Below are 16,878 nucleotides of genomic sequence, written 5' to 3'. Positions count from 1 at the left end.
AATCATTTGACAGTTGTTTGAATGTAGCAGATATCTGTTTATATTTATTTAAAAAAAAAAAAAAAAAAAGAAGTCCCAATCATGGGATTTGTCCACAAACAGCAAACAATTAATCATAAACCAAAACAAAAACTATTAAACTCATGTTAATACCTAAAATAATCTAAGATACATTTATTTACTTAAATGATTTAGTTTTAATCATAGTAATTAAATTTCATTATTTGATTATACTTCTAAACCAAGTGCAGAAGTCAATTAAATAGATTATATACATACATAATTACAGTAATTATTATTATAGCACATATAAATAGTTTTTGCAAATTCAACTCATTTGATCTTATGTGCAGTTCATTTGTAAAAAAAAAAAAAAAAAAAAAATCAGTTTTGCAAAGACACAGTTGGCTCTCTGGGTAAATACAAAGTTGACTGGAAAACTTTCTGAATTGACTTCAAAGCAGATACTGCAGGTGAAAATGTGACTGTGCTCCTTCGGTGGCTCCTGGGCACAACAAAGGTATTTGGAAGTGAAAAGCACATTTACAGCTCTTTAAGGTGCAGTATCTGCTGTCACTGTTTGCTTAAAGTAAAACGGATTATTTGAATACTCTGCCAGGGCTGCACTTGTGCTGAAGATTGATTGATGGCCAATGGGTCTGACCAGCAGATGCATTAGATTCCACTGATCATACACTATTTTTCTTCCACACTTCAGTGCTATAGTTTGTCTCTTTGAGTTTTTCCTCGGTGTACCCTCTCTGGAGTATTTTTCAATGGCTGGTTCTCCGATATCAAAAACACTCCCAGTGGAAAGGATTGTTTCTGGCACAGGAAATACAGGAGGCTGTGTGCTGCTGATTCATCAGCAGTTGTGATAACACTGCAGCAGGTTACAAAGACCAATTTACTTGGCAGTTCAAAAAAAAAAAAAAAGTCTCGTCTGACCACCCATTTGCATGATGGATATGCGTCCTATATTTGGCTTATTCAAAAGAGTGTATTAAAATAATGGATGCAGTCTGCTGGTCTGGGCAGGGCCAACACAGGAGTGCCAGAACATTTCTATCCCCTTGAAAGACCATTAAAGGGTGACTCCATTAGTTACAACAAAAAAACGTCTCTTTGTATGATATTCTTTATTAACTCAGTCAGGGTTCGGTCAAAATGGCATGTTATCCATGTTTTAAATGATGGTCCTATTAACAGACAATAAATCAGGGTATGCTTCAGGGTGTGGCTCCTGTGTGACTGACAGCAGATGACACATTAGTGACCTGCTGGTCCATGGGCTCTCAGTAAGGTCCACCACCTGCTTCCTCCTCAGCTACACACACTCATCGATAATGTGGCTGGCCAAGCTGCAACAAGGGGAGGGGGGCGGGGTGTGGTGGTGGCGGTGGAGTTCTCCTTTATGATTAATACTGTTTGGTCACTTTTGTTAAACTGCCCCTTAAGTGCTAGGCAAATGCTGCTGAGAAACATTCAGTGTGATGGGATTTGTGAAGAGTAGGGGTGGGCCACAATATCGATTAGGTGATATTTGTCGCCCTCCCTCGTGCAATACGCTACGACGGGGCAAACATTGATATTTGAATTAACAAATGAAGGCGCTCTAAAGTAAACAGTCCCTGCCAGTTTCACTCGCCAGGCGTCGCTACTTCACGTCTCCTCGTGGAAACTTGGGGCGGAAGTTACCTTCCTGAAGAAGAGGGAGTTTACAGCGGGATAATGGTGGAGAAAACTACGCTAAGAGATGCTCCATCCACGTTCAATACATAGACTTTATACACTTTGTTCTCTATGCTGTGAATAAATAAATACTGCATTTTTACATTTTATGTTTTGTTTTCTTCAGTGAGACAGATATCGTGATGGATCGCTATATGATTGTCTTGCAATATATTGATTATCACAGAATCGTAGTATCTTGGTATTATTGGCATCGTGGACCATGTATCGCATTGCATCGTATTCTGTGGTTCCCACCCGTAATAAAAACACACACTGAAACTCAATATAGCATGGTGAACAAGAAGAATGCAAGGTGTCACTTGTCAAGTTCTACATAAGAACATAAGACAGAGAGAGAAAAGAGGACAGAAAAAAATTAAAAAAAGTGAATCACACCTTGCTAAAGTAAGGGACCAAACAAACCATCTTAACTAGTGTTTAGTCTGATTATTAAATCTCTCCTTGCCTTGAACCAAAGTAAGAGGTGCAATGCAAATGAGCCAAGTTAACTTAGCGTTAAACAGTTTATTGTGAGCACTGAGGCACATACACATTCCTATTTCTGCTCTGTGACTAACTGTGGTGACCATGGATGAGTGACTTGAAGCACACATGCGTGCACTTTTCCCTCCGCCGTTGTAGCTGGCAACATTAAAACAACAACTTTAATAAATATAATTCATTTCCCAGAATTCCACCTAAGTGTTGCCTCTCCTTACAGGGACGCAGTTTGCTCGTAAACCCTGCAACACCTCACGTTAGGTAGTCGGGCTGATGTGGTGTGATAAACACACACAGCTTTCACTGGTTTCTCTTCTGTTCTATTTCAGTAGTAGTTGACTACGAAATGAATCGCTAGTGGCAGCCTCAGTTCTATTAATCTATTAACAATGGCAGAAAAATAATCACCAATCATTGATATAATCAATAGAGTTGATGAAAATATATAATATTTTATATATATATATAAATTAGTAAATATAATAGTAAATTGTGTGTATTTGTATAGCACTTTTCTAGTCTTGATGACCAGTCAAACCTGCTTTTCACTACAGTTTTGCCATTCACTCACAGTTTCATACAGCGCATCTATGTGAAGTGCATGTTCTGTCACTCATTTTTCATACACAGCCGTCAGGGGCAATGTGGGGTTAAGTTTTCTTGCCCTAGACTAGTGGAGCCGGGAATCAAACCCACAACCCTAAAGTTAAAACTCACAGAGAGTGAGAGTGGTCCTGTTGCACATAAATGTTAGTTATGGAGGTCTACTTACATACATTAACTTGTTTTTATGGTCAAAAACCTCCTAGTTGCTGTAAACGAGCCGATAGAAATCCTCTTTTCTGACACTGTTTCCCAGGCGCGATATTTCAGACTCAACTCTCACCCCTGGCTTCCCAACTGTCTTGTGATTGGCCAGTACCCGGGAAGTGACATATTCAGCACACCTGCTCTCAGAAGCTCAGCTCCCCCCTCTGGAACGGTGGATGCGCTGCTACCCATTATCAAAACATTGTTTTAACAATGTTTAAAAATAGCTTCTTCACGACTCCCCGCCGCAGTCCCTTTTATGACTTTGAACCGGAGTCAGACCCAGAGTCAGAAGACACTGTCGCTCGTGAAACACCTCCACTACGGACGTTTTTCTTCTTCTGCGGTTCAATGTACGCAACCGGATGTGCCCGGACTAGTGCCCGGAGCAGGACGATCTGCTGCTCCGGAGAACTGTTGTTTACGTAACCGGACCGGGTTTTTTCAGAGATCTCGCTGAGCCCGAGATTACAATAAAACACAACGTTCTCAGCAGTGGCTGAACTGTTTGTTTCAAAACTTCAGGGCTTCGTAAACAAGGTAATGACGCAGATACACACTAAAAAAACAGCATTAATTGGAACTTCCGGTCTAGGTCCGCTTTAAAAGACAACTTGCTCTACCACTGAGTTCTGTCGTCCCAATTGTGATCGTAATCTTTTGAGACAGCTTTGGTTCCTTAGGTGTGTGTGTGTGTGTGTGTGTGTGTACATGTCTTAAATAATAATCTGCGGGAACTAACTGCCAAACAAATCTTTGTGAGGACATTGTGGCTGGTCCACACACATCTAACATGCTTTTTGAGGATTAAGTACTGGTTTTAGGGTTAGGATTAGAATTGGGTTTAGGTTAGCTTAAAGGTATAGTGTTAGGGTAGGTATTTGGTTCTGATGGTTAAGGTTAGGTAAGGTAAGGGGCTAGGGATTGTTTTAGGTTTATGGGTGTCCACACAGAGAATACAAAACCAGCATGTGTGTGTGTGTGTATGCATTCACGCCAACAGTACTTGGCACAAGCTTGTGCAAATTTGTGGGTGTATTTAGCTTCTCTGCCTGATGTCAGACGGGGCAACTTCTGTTTAAGTTAACTTGGTACTGATGTGTGTGTGTGTGTATGTGTGTGTCTACACATTAATACTTGTAGAAGAGATTTGCTGAGCAATGAGTTTATATGGTGTCCACTAATTGCCCTGGAAGAAAACAGTGCTGTCTGGCGAGAAAGGAATTGACCATGATAATGTGTGTGTGTGTGTGTGTGTGTGTGTGTGTGTGTGTGTGTGTGTGTGTGTGTGTGTGTGTGTGTGTGTGTGTGTGTGTGTGTGTGTGTGTGTGTGTGTGTGTGTGTGTGTGTGTGTGTGTGTGTGTGTGTGCGAGACGTGTGTGCATAGAAGAAATTTACCTGGCATTAGCGATGCACTCCAGTGTCGCCTCGTTCCCTGCCACCACTGTTGTGTCTTTAGGTCCAATCACAATCGCTGGAGCCAAAAGCTCTGACTCAGGATCTGTGACAGAGAGGAAAAATATGAGCGGTAGTTTAGGTCATAAATCACACTCGAGCACACGCAGCAGCAAAGTCACGCTGATCACAATAGTCGCTCCTACACACAGACGCACACACTCCACTGAATTACACAGGGACACAACCGTATTCTCTTCTATTCATCACAATTCTTTTACAATCACATACAACTTTATGGCCCATCAGCGTTCAATGTTTGACACAGTTGAACTGCACGTTTAGCCTGATTTTTCACCAAACAGTTTTTCCCACGATTCATTTTTTAGAACTTGTAATCAATCTCACTGCTGGACAATTGGATGAATTCCTGCAGTGAAACACAGCTCGAGCAAATCCAAGATGTGATTTCTGAAAGGGCTGCTGACTGCACTGAGCTTGTTTTGCTCTTATTGTATTAGAGTAGCATTTTATATGCTGTGGTGAAAAGGAGTGTCAGGACAAAGACTTGGAGTGGTTCTTTCATACTAACGTATTTCGCTGTATTTTCTTCCGATTCAGGGAATAATATGTTGCAATGTTGCACTTATCTACATGCTCATAAACCGTTTTAGTGATTGGTCAGAATTGTGTGGGTAATTTGTTTCTCTGGATTCTCTGGATTGTGATACCAGTGTTCAGTACATTAGTAGAACATCCGATTTGACCAAGCACCTAAGACACCTGCGAAGGAGGAAACGTGTTCTGGATGCATATCATTACCTATTCACTGGACAGTTAATATTCTGCAGATGCATCAGGTAAGCTGCTGTGTTATATAGCCCATATGTAAGCCGAGACTTTTTTCAACATGTAGCTTGAGCTCTGTTCACCAAAGTTATTTCTGGCAGCGGCACCGTAGAAACAGCGCTGTTGGTCGTACCTGTCTGTGGGTAAATGCAGCTGGATATGGGACACGAGTTGAAAACTAGCAATAGCTATAAACTCTCTGTACAGCACATCAGTTGCATTCTTTTTATTGGAAGTATCTTAAATGTATTGTAAATGGTAAATGGTCTGTATTTATATAGTACTTTTCTACACTGCAGTCTTCTGCCATTCACTCACACTTCCATACAGCGCATCTATGTGCGGCGCCTTTCATACCCATTCACACAATTTGACAATAGACAACAATAAAAAATATGCATTAGATTAATAGAGTTGTAAGGAGAACAGTGGTTTAAAGAGGTCAATTTAAAACATTGTAAGATCAATCAATGGCACAAGGTTTCACTTTTAAATGAAAAGAAAAGAAAAACTAGATGCAGTACAGCATGTCATTATACCACACTGATAATGTGATAATACCTCGTAATAATGAAACTAATTTAATGTTGCGTGACCTTGACCCTGGTGAGAGCTGTTGCAAGATTGTTAGTTTAAACAATAAAAAGTTGTTTTTCTTATTCAAGCCAAGAATCTTCTACTGTGGAAATCTGACAACGGTGTGAATATTCTGATTCAAATAAAGATACCTTTCAAAATGCAATTCAAGGTATTTTTAACACCTTTTTGTTCAGTATGTGTGGAGATATATATAATTAAATGATAGCATATTGCATGTAAGGAGACTGATTAACATGAAGGACTGTTACAGAAGATGACAGAATGGTGAGGATGAGAGGACGTGAGTGACATTGTATCGGAGTGAGTGACAGTCTATGTGATTTACAACAGCTGTTGATGCGTCAAGAGACAGAACGACAAGAGAGGAGTTTGAATAAAAATAAATTGTGTCCGTTACTGTAATGCTGGGTGTAATGGTGTACTGGAGACAGTGTGATGGTGCATGTAACATAAAGGTGCCATATGTAAGAATGTGGCCAAAAACGGTTACTACATTCAAATTCAAAATACACAGGTCTTTTAGGTTTCGTTTTCAGACGTAACTGGCAACCCGTGGTTGCTCGGTAGCTGAGACTCTACTGACTGCAATGATTGGTAGACGGCGGTAGGTGGCGCCACATGCCAAAACATGATTTCAAAACATAAACAGGATTTGCAGTCTGCAAAATATTTTTTTTTAATGCAAATATTTTGTCTGTACTGTTGTTGTTGGTGAGTTCAGTTTGTTATATGAACATTATTCCTGAGTCTCTGTGACATATTAGGAGGATTTTATGGCCAGTTGCTTTAAATGTATTACATAATGCACCTTTAACATTATTGGTGACAATTTCAACTATAGTGCAGTAACAACACAGCAACACTATACTTCTAGCAGGATTCCCAACTTGGTAATAGCAGTGTGGTAACAAGGAGATACTATTCCAGTCATACCTTGGTGTTTATAAAGTAAATATCCAGGTAATAACTCAGTAAAGATCATTTCTGTGAGCTACCATCAGTGTAAAAACCTTCGCGAATCAAAATGAAAAATGACTGTATTATAAAGTCCGAATTCATGCTACTTTATGTCCCACACACACTTTTTTTTTTCATTGTTACTACAGCTTAGTATTACTGATTACTACAGCAGAAAAATGGCATAACCATAATATAATTTTCCTATTACAAAATTATTACCATACTATTACCATATGTGAAAGATGAGTTATGGGCCTAGAAGGTGTGAGGGAAGTTTATGCAAAGTTAGGTGATTTATGATATTAATGACTTCTCATTAAAAAAAAAAAAAAAAAAAAGGTCACATTTACATGCTGTGTTAAAACGTATGAGCTGGATCATAGCGTGGAGATGTTTCTACAGTCTGTATACAAGGTTGCCTTTGTGCTGGTATGTTCCTGCATGTGTATGATCATCGCCGGGGTTCTCATGGATACACTGTATGAGTGATGCATATGAAGATTTCACATACGGGAGGGGCAGGGGCTACACATTAATAGGCTTGATCTGATAGGAGGTGGAGGAAGTGGGATGCGATGGGAAGGTACACTGGAGCGAGGGGCAGCTTTGATCTCCCCTTTGAAGGGAGGGAGGATGAGGTGGTAATTGACTGCTCTTTATTCATCTTTCTCTTCGTCCTCTCTTCTTTTTTTTTTTTTTTTTTAAATCGGAGAGAAAGAGCTGAAAAGCCAGATCGTACTGTCACACAGAGTAAGACGTGCAGCTACAGGGCGACGGCGGGCAAGTGAAACACACACACACACGCATGATTCTGTCTTTATGAGGAAATTTACATTATGCAAAGGATTTAACCTCACCTTCACCATCACTACTTTGTCTTTTCCTAAATGTCCTCATTCCATAGAGTCTATAACTCAAACTGTTCCCCATTAAGAAACACACGCACACACACACACACACACACACACACACACACACACACACACACACTTTGCCTTGACTCGAGATGCAGCTAAAGTCATTAGGGGAGATGATGTGTGAAGTGACACAAAAAAAAAGACAAAACGTAATGGTCACTGTCATCATCACTCTCTTTTTCTCAGGAACTCTCACACAGTATACTGTATACGCAATTTGTCTTTAATTCGGTAATCACTGAAACGCCGCTCATCCGCTTCAACTGGGGTGATGCATTGTGGGTCTGTTGCGTTGCTTTTCTCGAACTTCAAATAACTTTGACCTCTTCAAATTGTTTGAAGAACAAAGACCCAAAATGGACCCCTTTTGAGGATTATAATGTTTATTTGTTTGATATTACTTGAATGTTCATACTGTTTTATCCCTGAGAGACTCCTATGTTTAAAGCCCTGAGCAATGTCGTAGTTTGTAGAAATCTGGATGCATTACAGATGTACGTTGAAACATTTAATGACTACTTTGCTTAATTAGCTAAATGCAGTTTTATAATAATCCCGTTATCTGTGCACGAAGAAAATCATCCATTATCTATTGTCAATCATCCATCTGTTATCAATCCTCTACAAACTGTTGAAACAGCTTTCTGGATCCAGTGTTTAACTGTGCAACACCACATCAGATGTTGTGTGAGCCATCTCTGTCTAGTTTTTACAATTGTATACAAACATTCCTAGTGATAATCATGTTTGAGCGCAAACATTTCACGTTAAAATCCAGCGGTGTCATCCTTTTGTACTTAATAATTTTCTGGTCAAAATTCCTCAGCTTCCCTCTGATCACATACACTGGTATATATACAGTAGAACAATAATTCTGATTTGAAGCAACATTAGCGACTCTTAGGGCCAATTCCAATTCCTATCTTAACCCTCAAGCTCAACCCTTAATCTTAACTGGCCCTCAAAACCAAGGGTTATTTTGTCACTTAGAAATGGGACACCACTTAAATGCAGATACGTCTTCAGACTGTGGGGGGCAGAATAACGCGAAAGCTGCGTCCAGTCTGTCAACTCCAAAAAAGAAGAAGAAGAACACATTTATGTCACGATTATTTATTACGATCCGTTTGTCAGTGAAGTTATTAGGTTGTCAGTTAGTTATAAGATGATACTCATACAAATACCACAACCACGGACATATTCAGCTGACAGTTACCACACGCCACGGCTTATTGAAAAGTAAACCATAGCAAACGATCGCTTGTCCGCACCGGCCGGCTATTGACAAAAGATCATAAAATAAATATAAATGTTACGCAACAATGATGTCAGTAATCCATAATATGGGCCTTAACTAAGATAATACAATGGTTTTCATCATTTTATATCTCTAATAACAAAGAAAATACTTAATTTGTAGCGTACTCATTTCGCTGCTTTCGGCACCATCTTTGTCAAAAACACGCAATGCATTCTGGGTAGCCCTTGCTCCCAAGGGTGGTCTCGGAAAATCTCAATATTGAGGGCGATACAGCCCTGAAACTTGCCCCTCAACTTAATTATTCTGAGAATCGGGACAGCACTTGCACTAGAGGGAGCGCACATTTTTGAGATTGAGGGTTAAGATTGAGGGTTAAGCAAGGAATTGGAATTCACCCTTAGGCCCAATTCCAATTCTTATCTTAACCCTCAAGCTCAACCCTTAATCTTAACTGGCCCTCAAAACCAAGTGTTGATGGTTATTTTGTCACTTAGAAATGGGACACCCCTTAAATGCAGATACGTCTTCAGACTGTGGGGGGCAGAATAACGCGAAAACTGCGTCCAGTCCAGCACTTGCACTAGCGGGAGCGCGCATTTTTGAGATTGAGGGTTACGCAAGGATTTGGAATTCACCCTTACTCTCCCACTGTGGCTCAGAGAGCGTGAGAGAGCGAGTCATCTTTCAACTTGAAGGTTGTGGGTTCGATTCCTGGCTCCGCTAGTCTACAAGCCGATGTGTCCTTGGGCAAGACACTTAACCCCACGTTGCTCCTGACGGTTGTGCCGCCAGCGTGTGTGAATGGGTATGAAAGATGAGTGACAGAAAAACGTAAGAAAGTGTGAGTGAATGGGTGTGATTGGGTGAATGGGAACTGTAGTGTAAAGCAGCTTTGAGTGGTCAGACTGGAAAAGTGCTATATAAATAAAACACCATTTACCATCTAATTGCCGCCTCCAGCATCACTCAGACGCCCACCATTAAAAAGGCACAACTTAATAATGGGTGGCAGTAGAAGTCGTAAGATGATGAAGATGATGTACAAAGTAGTACAGTGCATCAGCTGTCCACTGTGGGACACGGAGGTCAGGCAGCAACAAGCAGCCATCAGTGCAGCCTTAATGGCAGTGGCGGACGTGAATAATGAGTGCAGGGGAATGTGAGCCCCACCTGTTCGCTTGGACCATGTGTGCGAGTGGTGCAGGCAGAAAAATCAGCATAGCAGCGAGAGACCAGTGTGACAGAGGAGAGCATGCAGGGAAGAGCACTGGGTTCAAAGAAGGAAGAGAGAGTTTATATGTAGATGGGAAAAGCGAGGGTGGGGTTGAGGGGTGGGGGCTGTGCAGATGGTCTCTTCTTCCTGTGGAGACAGACATGACAGTAGAAGTATAGAGGAAAGCAAAAATACCATATGGTAGTGTGATCTGCGCTATTCTTTTCTCTCCGTCAGCGTGTCTTAACACTCAAATATCTCTATCATTTCATTTCATCTGGATCTCGCAATGGCTGCTGAATAATTCACTTATCAACTCCTTTTTGTTGCTTAAATAGGGATTAATTAATTCCTCTTTCTCATCTTACAGGAGAAATATTCAAACTGGCAAGCAGTGTAATTGTGTGTGTGTGTGTGTGCAAAAAGGCTCCCTATAAATATTTTACAATGAGCCCCAAAGTTAAATCTAAATCTAGTGGATTCTTCATTTAGCAAATGAGAAATGTCATGATGTGAAATTGCAGGGTTGTAGAATTAACTAAGACACATCAGAACAACAAGCTGGGTCTAAGGAGAACTGTTCAAGAAGGAGGGGCTGTTTAAAGACGGAGCTTAAAGTGTTTCTCTTTCAAGCGTGGCGGTACAAGGTCCTGACACAAAGTCAGTGTTCACTTCACCATGGAAAGAAGAAGAAAAACAGATTTTAATCACAGCACACAGGGCTCAGCTAATAAAATCGAAACTGAACAATTTCTAAAAAGAAAAATCTGTGTGATGCTTAATCTCATCATCAGACAGCCCTTTCTGACTGGAAAATTCGGTTTGTAAACACTCACTCTTCTGCACCAAAGACAAAATAGAAAAGCAGTGTTTTGTTTTGCTCACAGGGACATCATTTTAAACAGCAAACAAAATAATAACACATTTATACGTACAGGTAGAAGTGGTGGATCAATGACTCCTGTATGCTGTGATGTTAATCTAGGGATTGTGGCCAATGCCATACCGATACCAATGTTTTGTGTCCGATACCGATATCAAAAACCGATACAGTCATTTTAGACCATTTTTGACCAACGAAGCCGTTAACGACACATTTGTGCGGAGTCATTTCAAATAAACATTTATCTCTAACTGTGTAACACATATTGTTAGGCAAATATAAACAGTCCAAACATGACTCAGCTAAAATGGTTTAGCTGATTTTTATTTACATTTTTGTGAAGCATATGATATATAGGATTTTTTGGATTGGATTCTACATTTTTATCTGTTTGATTCCCATCCCATAAACCTTCAGAGAGTTGGTCATTTCAGAATCAATACAAGATAGCGTCAACATAGCGTCGTCCTCTACAGCTACTTTTCACTCACACTGCAATGATTATTTGATTATGAATCAATTACTATTTTTTTTCTGTATTGAATAAAACAAGCTCTCAGATTGTCCGATATTCCAGCTTCTTAAATGTGGATATTTTCTGGTTTCTTTGCTCCATATAACAATAATAAATCAGTAAAACTGAATCATTCTGGTTTGTGGACCAAAACCAGAGATTGGAGAACATCATCATATCCAGATTTGGTGAACAAGGAACACCATTTTCCCGTCATTTTCTTTTTATATGAAGTACTCGATTAAGCGAGAAAATAATTGAAATATGAAACAATTTGCAGCACTAATTCACTCACATGCACAGATTCACACGGAAAGAGAATTTCCCCAACGCAGGACAAATAGTGGTCTAAAAAAAATAGCATTTTCCGTTGCTGTTGATGAAGATATTTACACACATGTTTGAGGGGGAAGTTGTGTTCATATGCAAGATTATATTATTAAGAATATGAACAAATCTGTTCTGCTGAATGAATCAGAGTTGAACGTGATTTGAGCAATATGGCTGTTAATCTGCACTTGAACAAACCTGAGCCACTGAAACCTGAAAACTGATAATAGTGATAAAACAGTAAAAACCACAGACTTGATATATCTGCTAAGCTAAGCTCTAGATATGTGGGCATATTTTAGCAGTGACACATTGGAACATTGCAACGCTCTTGTCAGCGCAATCGTCAGTGATTGACAGTTAAGCACTGCTGAGGTGACACAGCTGTTTGAGAGCGTGTGAATGCATTTTGTGAATGTGCTGTCATTCAAATGGAAGCTGAAAAGTCCCAAATTAAATCAAGTATGGGAACGATGATAACCCACCTCCCCCCACCAAAAAAAAAAAAAAAAAAAAAACGGGGATTGATACATAGCTGTGGGACAAGGATTGAGATTGAGACGGATTAACAGAGAGAGAGAGACAGAGATGAAAAGCTATTCCATCCACAGATTAGAATAGTAATCCCTCTTAGAATGGATTCTCTCCAGATTACAGCTTGTTCTCCTATTAAATGTGCCAGTCACTCCAAACAACCTACAGTGTCAGTGTGTGTGTGTGTGAGTGTGTGTTTGTATGATCTTTCTATGACTGTAAATCTGTGTGCTTTGAGCCTCTGAGACAAATCTCTGCAGAGACCTCGAGAGCAGAGGGACGAGCTGAGGCGGTGAAGACTCACACACGTCTCTATTTGCACACACACACACTGACACACACACACACACACACACACACACAGCTTCTCACTGGAGGAGGCTGGTGTTGGCTGACTGTGTATTAATAGAGTTGTCAGATATGTGTCTGCAGGGTCCACAGCCAACTAACACATCTCACACTGAGACCTTACACACAACAGGGAGTGAAAGAGTTGGAGAAAGAAAGGAAGGAATTGAGAGGGAAAGCAAATGAAGGAGAAACTGATGGAAAGAAAGGGCACTGGAAATGAGAGGTTCAAAAATTTAGAGCTTTTTTTGTTGTTGTTGTTTTTAAAAAAAATATATATATAATTTTTGGGAGTATTTTGGGAAGGTATACCAAAATAAACGGAAAGGCGGAGGTGATTATTGGCTGATCCCTCTGGAGAACATTGCATGTGTGTGTGAGAGAGGGGTGAGTGTTTGTGTGTGTGTCACTGAGCTCATTAATGCTTCATGCTGACAGCTAAGTGTCATCGTCTGACTACACTTGCCTTAGAATGCCAATATAAAACCATGAGTCAAGACACCACACACACACACACACACACACACACACACACACACACACACACACACACACACACACACACACACACACACACACACACACACACACACACACACACACACACACACACACACACACACACACACACACACACACACACACACACACACAGATTCAAGCCCCTAGGGGAGACAGACACAGACAATGGGAATCGGTGTGAGGACCGAGCAAGTTGCCCGATTTTAAATATGCATCTCTTCCTTCAGCTGCCAAACCTTCTATCTATCTCTGTCATCGTGCCACACAAATGACGGAAGGAGGAGATGGAGGGATTGAGAAGGAGGAGAAGAAGAAGAAGATGCAGGAAACGTGTAGCAGTAATCGAGAGGCAGAGCAACATTTAAGCTCTTGGGAGTGCTCACTTATTTTTTGAAGAGTTTTGAGAGTCGTATTAGGGCGCTTGACAAAACCTAAAATGACATAATGAGGTGATGAGGTGATGATTCACCAGCGCGACGGTGAAGAAAAAGTAAACATGTAAGTAAGTGAACTTACTTATTCATATATACATACACATATATACATGTGTGTGTGTATTTAAGTCACTTAAATACACACTTAATACGTGACTTAAGCACTTGCTTGTCATTTGTGGTGGTTGGTATTATGATGATGCTCCCGGCAACTGTCACCATTAAAGCTTCCCTTGCACTTCTAAATATATGCTGTCCAAGTACCAAGACTGTAACTACACTATTTCCGACAGCTTTTTAGAACCAGACACTGTGTGCCAAACAAAAAAAAAAAAAAAAAAAGTGCCACTGAACTCACACTGTATATCAGCAGTGTGTGTGTAGAATGAGGTGATGTGGCACCCTGGGGTGTCTAAAGGAAAGGTAAATTGTTCCGCGGCTTTTTAAAGGGCCAACAGATAACTTCCGTGTCCCCGGCGGTTCCTGTTTAGTAAGTGTCATAAAGACGCAGCAGTATCAAGATGCCAGAACGGATACAGGTACTTTTCTTCCGAGCCGGTGTTGTGCTGCCTCATAAACAGCCCTGCGTGTAAATATCAGGCCAGTACTACTCTCTGCAGTGTTTTGAATTTTTAAAATAACATTCTTTATATGGCACATTTATTTTGTTTCCTTTTTTCAAAGAAACACATGACAAGTTTGACCCGAACGGTCGTCGATTTCAGTTTTTGGGCATAAGGCATTTATATTTACTGATGAATTGAAGTAAAAGTGCTAAAGAGGCAAGTTTAATCAGCTGGTAAATGTGGTAGTGATGACAAAAGTGAGACAAAATATAACTAATCAGCCACCAAAGATAAACACATGCAGAGATGCAAACAAACAAACAAAAACCTGCTGCAAATCTCATTACTTTACTGTACGACTGAAGGCCTACAGCAGACTGACCTTGTGGTGAAAGGTGAATATATCTGCAGGTTATTCATGCTACAATAACAATAATGTGACCTTCAGCAAAGCATTTAGCTGAGGAGACTCTGGATCTGACCTTCCCACTGGGACCCAAGGGGTCACATGAACATTTGTCTCGGTTTAGACAGAAGGCGCGAAAGAGAATGACTTGGGGACATAATGTTAAATGTAAATGCTGTTATTTACCTGTGGACCCGCGGTTCTTCTTGCCAACTGTCCATCGGTCAGATACAATGAGATGAAAAGAAGTGGTGTGACAAAGGGAGATAGGAAGACGGGGGAGGGAAGAGGGAAATAGAAGAGATATTATTTAGATTTCCAGCATTTCCTCAGACACACATACATGAAATACACGTGTACATAAAAAGAAAGAATATAAATGACTCTATTATGGTGTTTTCAGGAGGGGAAACAGGAAGAAGAGATGAATCAAGAGGCAGACAAATGGATGAAAGGGGGGAAAAAAAGAGAGAGAGCACCATGTTATCGTGGAGTCCAGAGGAAGATGAGCTGTTAGCGACTCATCCATCACCTGCCAGCCGGCAAACTTTTCTATCATTTGCTCTTCACTTCTCCTAATCTTCGCCCTCCCCTCCCCCCTACATCCTTCTGACTTTCTCCTTGTATTTGTCATAACTGAAGCGGAAGCAAGAGAAAACGATGGCACTAACATTCTATTGGCGGAAAAAATTACTTCAATTTTATTGAGGTTTTAGCGAAGAGGTGGAGTTGGGTTTAGGTCAGGTTGTGGTTAGGAGTTGTGGGGTAAGGTTTTGGGGGTAGGTTCCAAGTTGATATGGTTTGAATTGGGATAAGAAGCTTGGGAATACAGTATGATGACGAGTGTCCTACTACGTATACAAAGGTAAGCATGGGTATGTGCATGTGTCCTCCACATTTCCTCCTCCATCCACCTCAGTGTCCCTCCTGTTTTCTCTGGTTTCCTCCCACAGTCCACAAACAACTTCAAACTTCTAATTGGCTTCAGGCCAACATATCTACACACACACACACACACACACACACACACACACACACACACACACACACACACACACACACACACACACTTTTCAAGGACTCTCATGGACTGCTTTGTCAAAGTATTATCCCTAAATTTAACCATCAAAAATAAGCTTCTCCCTAATTAGAACCAGGTTTTGGTCTCTATGAGGACAACTGGTCCTGACAAGGTCAGTGTTTTTGCCTGAAGTTCATTATAATATGAGACAAGCTAAAGGAGCTGGAAGAGGTGACTTGGGAATAATAAAAGGTTTAGATGTGTATTCAGTATGCAGAAAATAAAGATGAATCTGTAGTGGACTATGGCTGAGTATCCAACCTGCAACCATGTACACTATATTTGTTCAGGTGTTCCCAGACCTATTGTAAACACAACAATATACAGCAATTTAACCGGAGCAGAGTTAGTACTGTTCAGTGAAGTTTATTATTTACTTTGGAAAGTGTGGAAGAGGGTCGGCAAATGCACACAAACAGACACACAAACAGTTAACACACAGGCTTTGTTCTCTGGGGCAGAGCGGTCTGGGTGTTTATTCAAATAACAAGTCCTTTCGCGTCTTCCTCAATTTCAAATGGGAACACAGAAACAATTGGGACATGGGGGGGGGGGCAATGGGCAAACTGTGGTGTGCATGTTTGTTTTTCTGGCCACGTCGACTTGACCCAGTAACTTTATATTGTTTTCTTTTACAAACTGCCTCGATTCCTCTCTGTGTTTACTCTGAATTTCAAAGCAGATCATGTATGACTCCTGTACCACAGGTTAATGACTGTTTTCTCTTTCATCCCTGACACCTATGTTTAAATAAAAAAATCAGGCCACCGCTCCATAGCAAGGTATTAATGTGACGCTCGAAATACGGTTTGAGCTCATGTGAAAATATTAGTTTGTGTGCGCCTTTGCCTTGAGTGTGATTTGTATTCATGAATTCACCATTGTGTATTCAGCGCCTGAAGGACCTACAAACACGCGGGTCATGCCGTCCTCTGTGTGTGTTGCCACTGTTAGGTGTGTTTATGCATTTAAGTACAACAGGGACTAAATCAAGTACAGTATTTGTGTGAGTGTGTGGTG

The 16,878-nt window shown here is 40.6% G+C and overlaps 1 protein-coding gene across 1 annotated transcript in view; it reads right to left on the bottom strand.

Moving 5' to 3' along the window:
* The window catches only part of sdk1a (sidekick cell adhesion molecule 1a), a gene marked incomplete at both ends in the record, with an annotated part of 322,636 nt that overhangs the window by 106,266 nt on the left and 199,492 nt on the right, over positions 1 to 16,878 (bottom strand). The window contains 2 exons of the mRNA XM_083909607.1: positions 4,444 to 4,546; positions 14,964 to 14,990. Of these exons, the coding sequence (XP_083765733.1) occupies positions 4,444 to 4,546; positions 14,964 to 14,990 (130 nt within the window). The remainder of the gene's footprint in view (positions 1 to 4,443; positions 4,547 to 14,963; positions 14,991 to 16,878) is intronic.

This window comes from Microchirus variegatus (genome assembly GCF_963457635.1).
Source record: "Microchirus variegatus genome assembly, chromosome: 23".
Classification (NCBI taxonomy): Eukaryota; Metazoa; Chordata; class Actinopteri; order Pleuronectiformes; family Soleidae; genus Microchirus; species Microchirus variegatus.
Note: the sequence above shows the minus strand (reverse complement) of the source record. Positions and strands in the feature narration are given on the sequence as shown.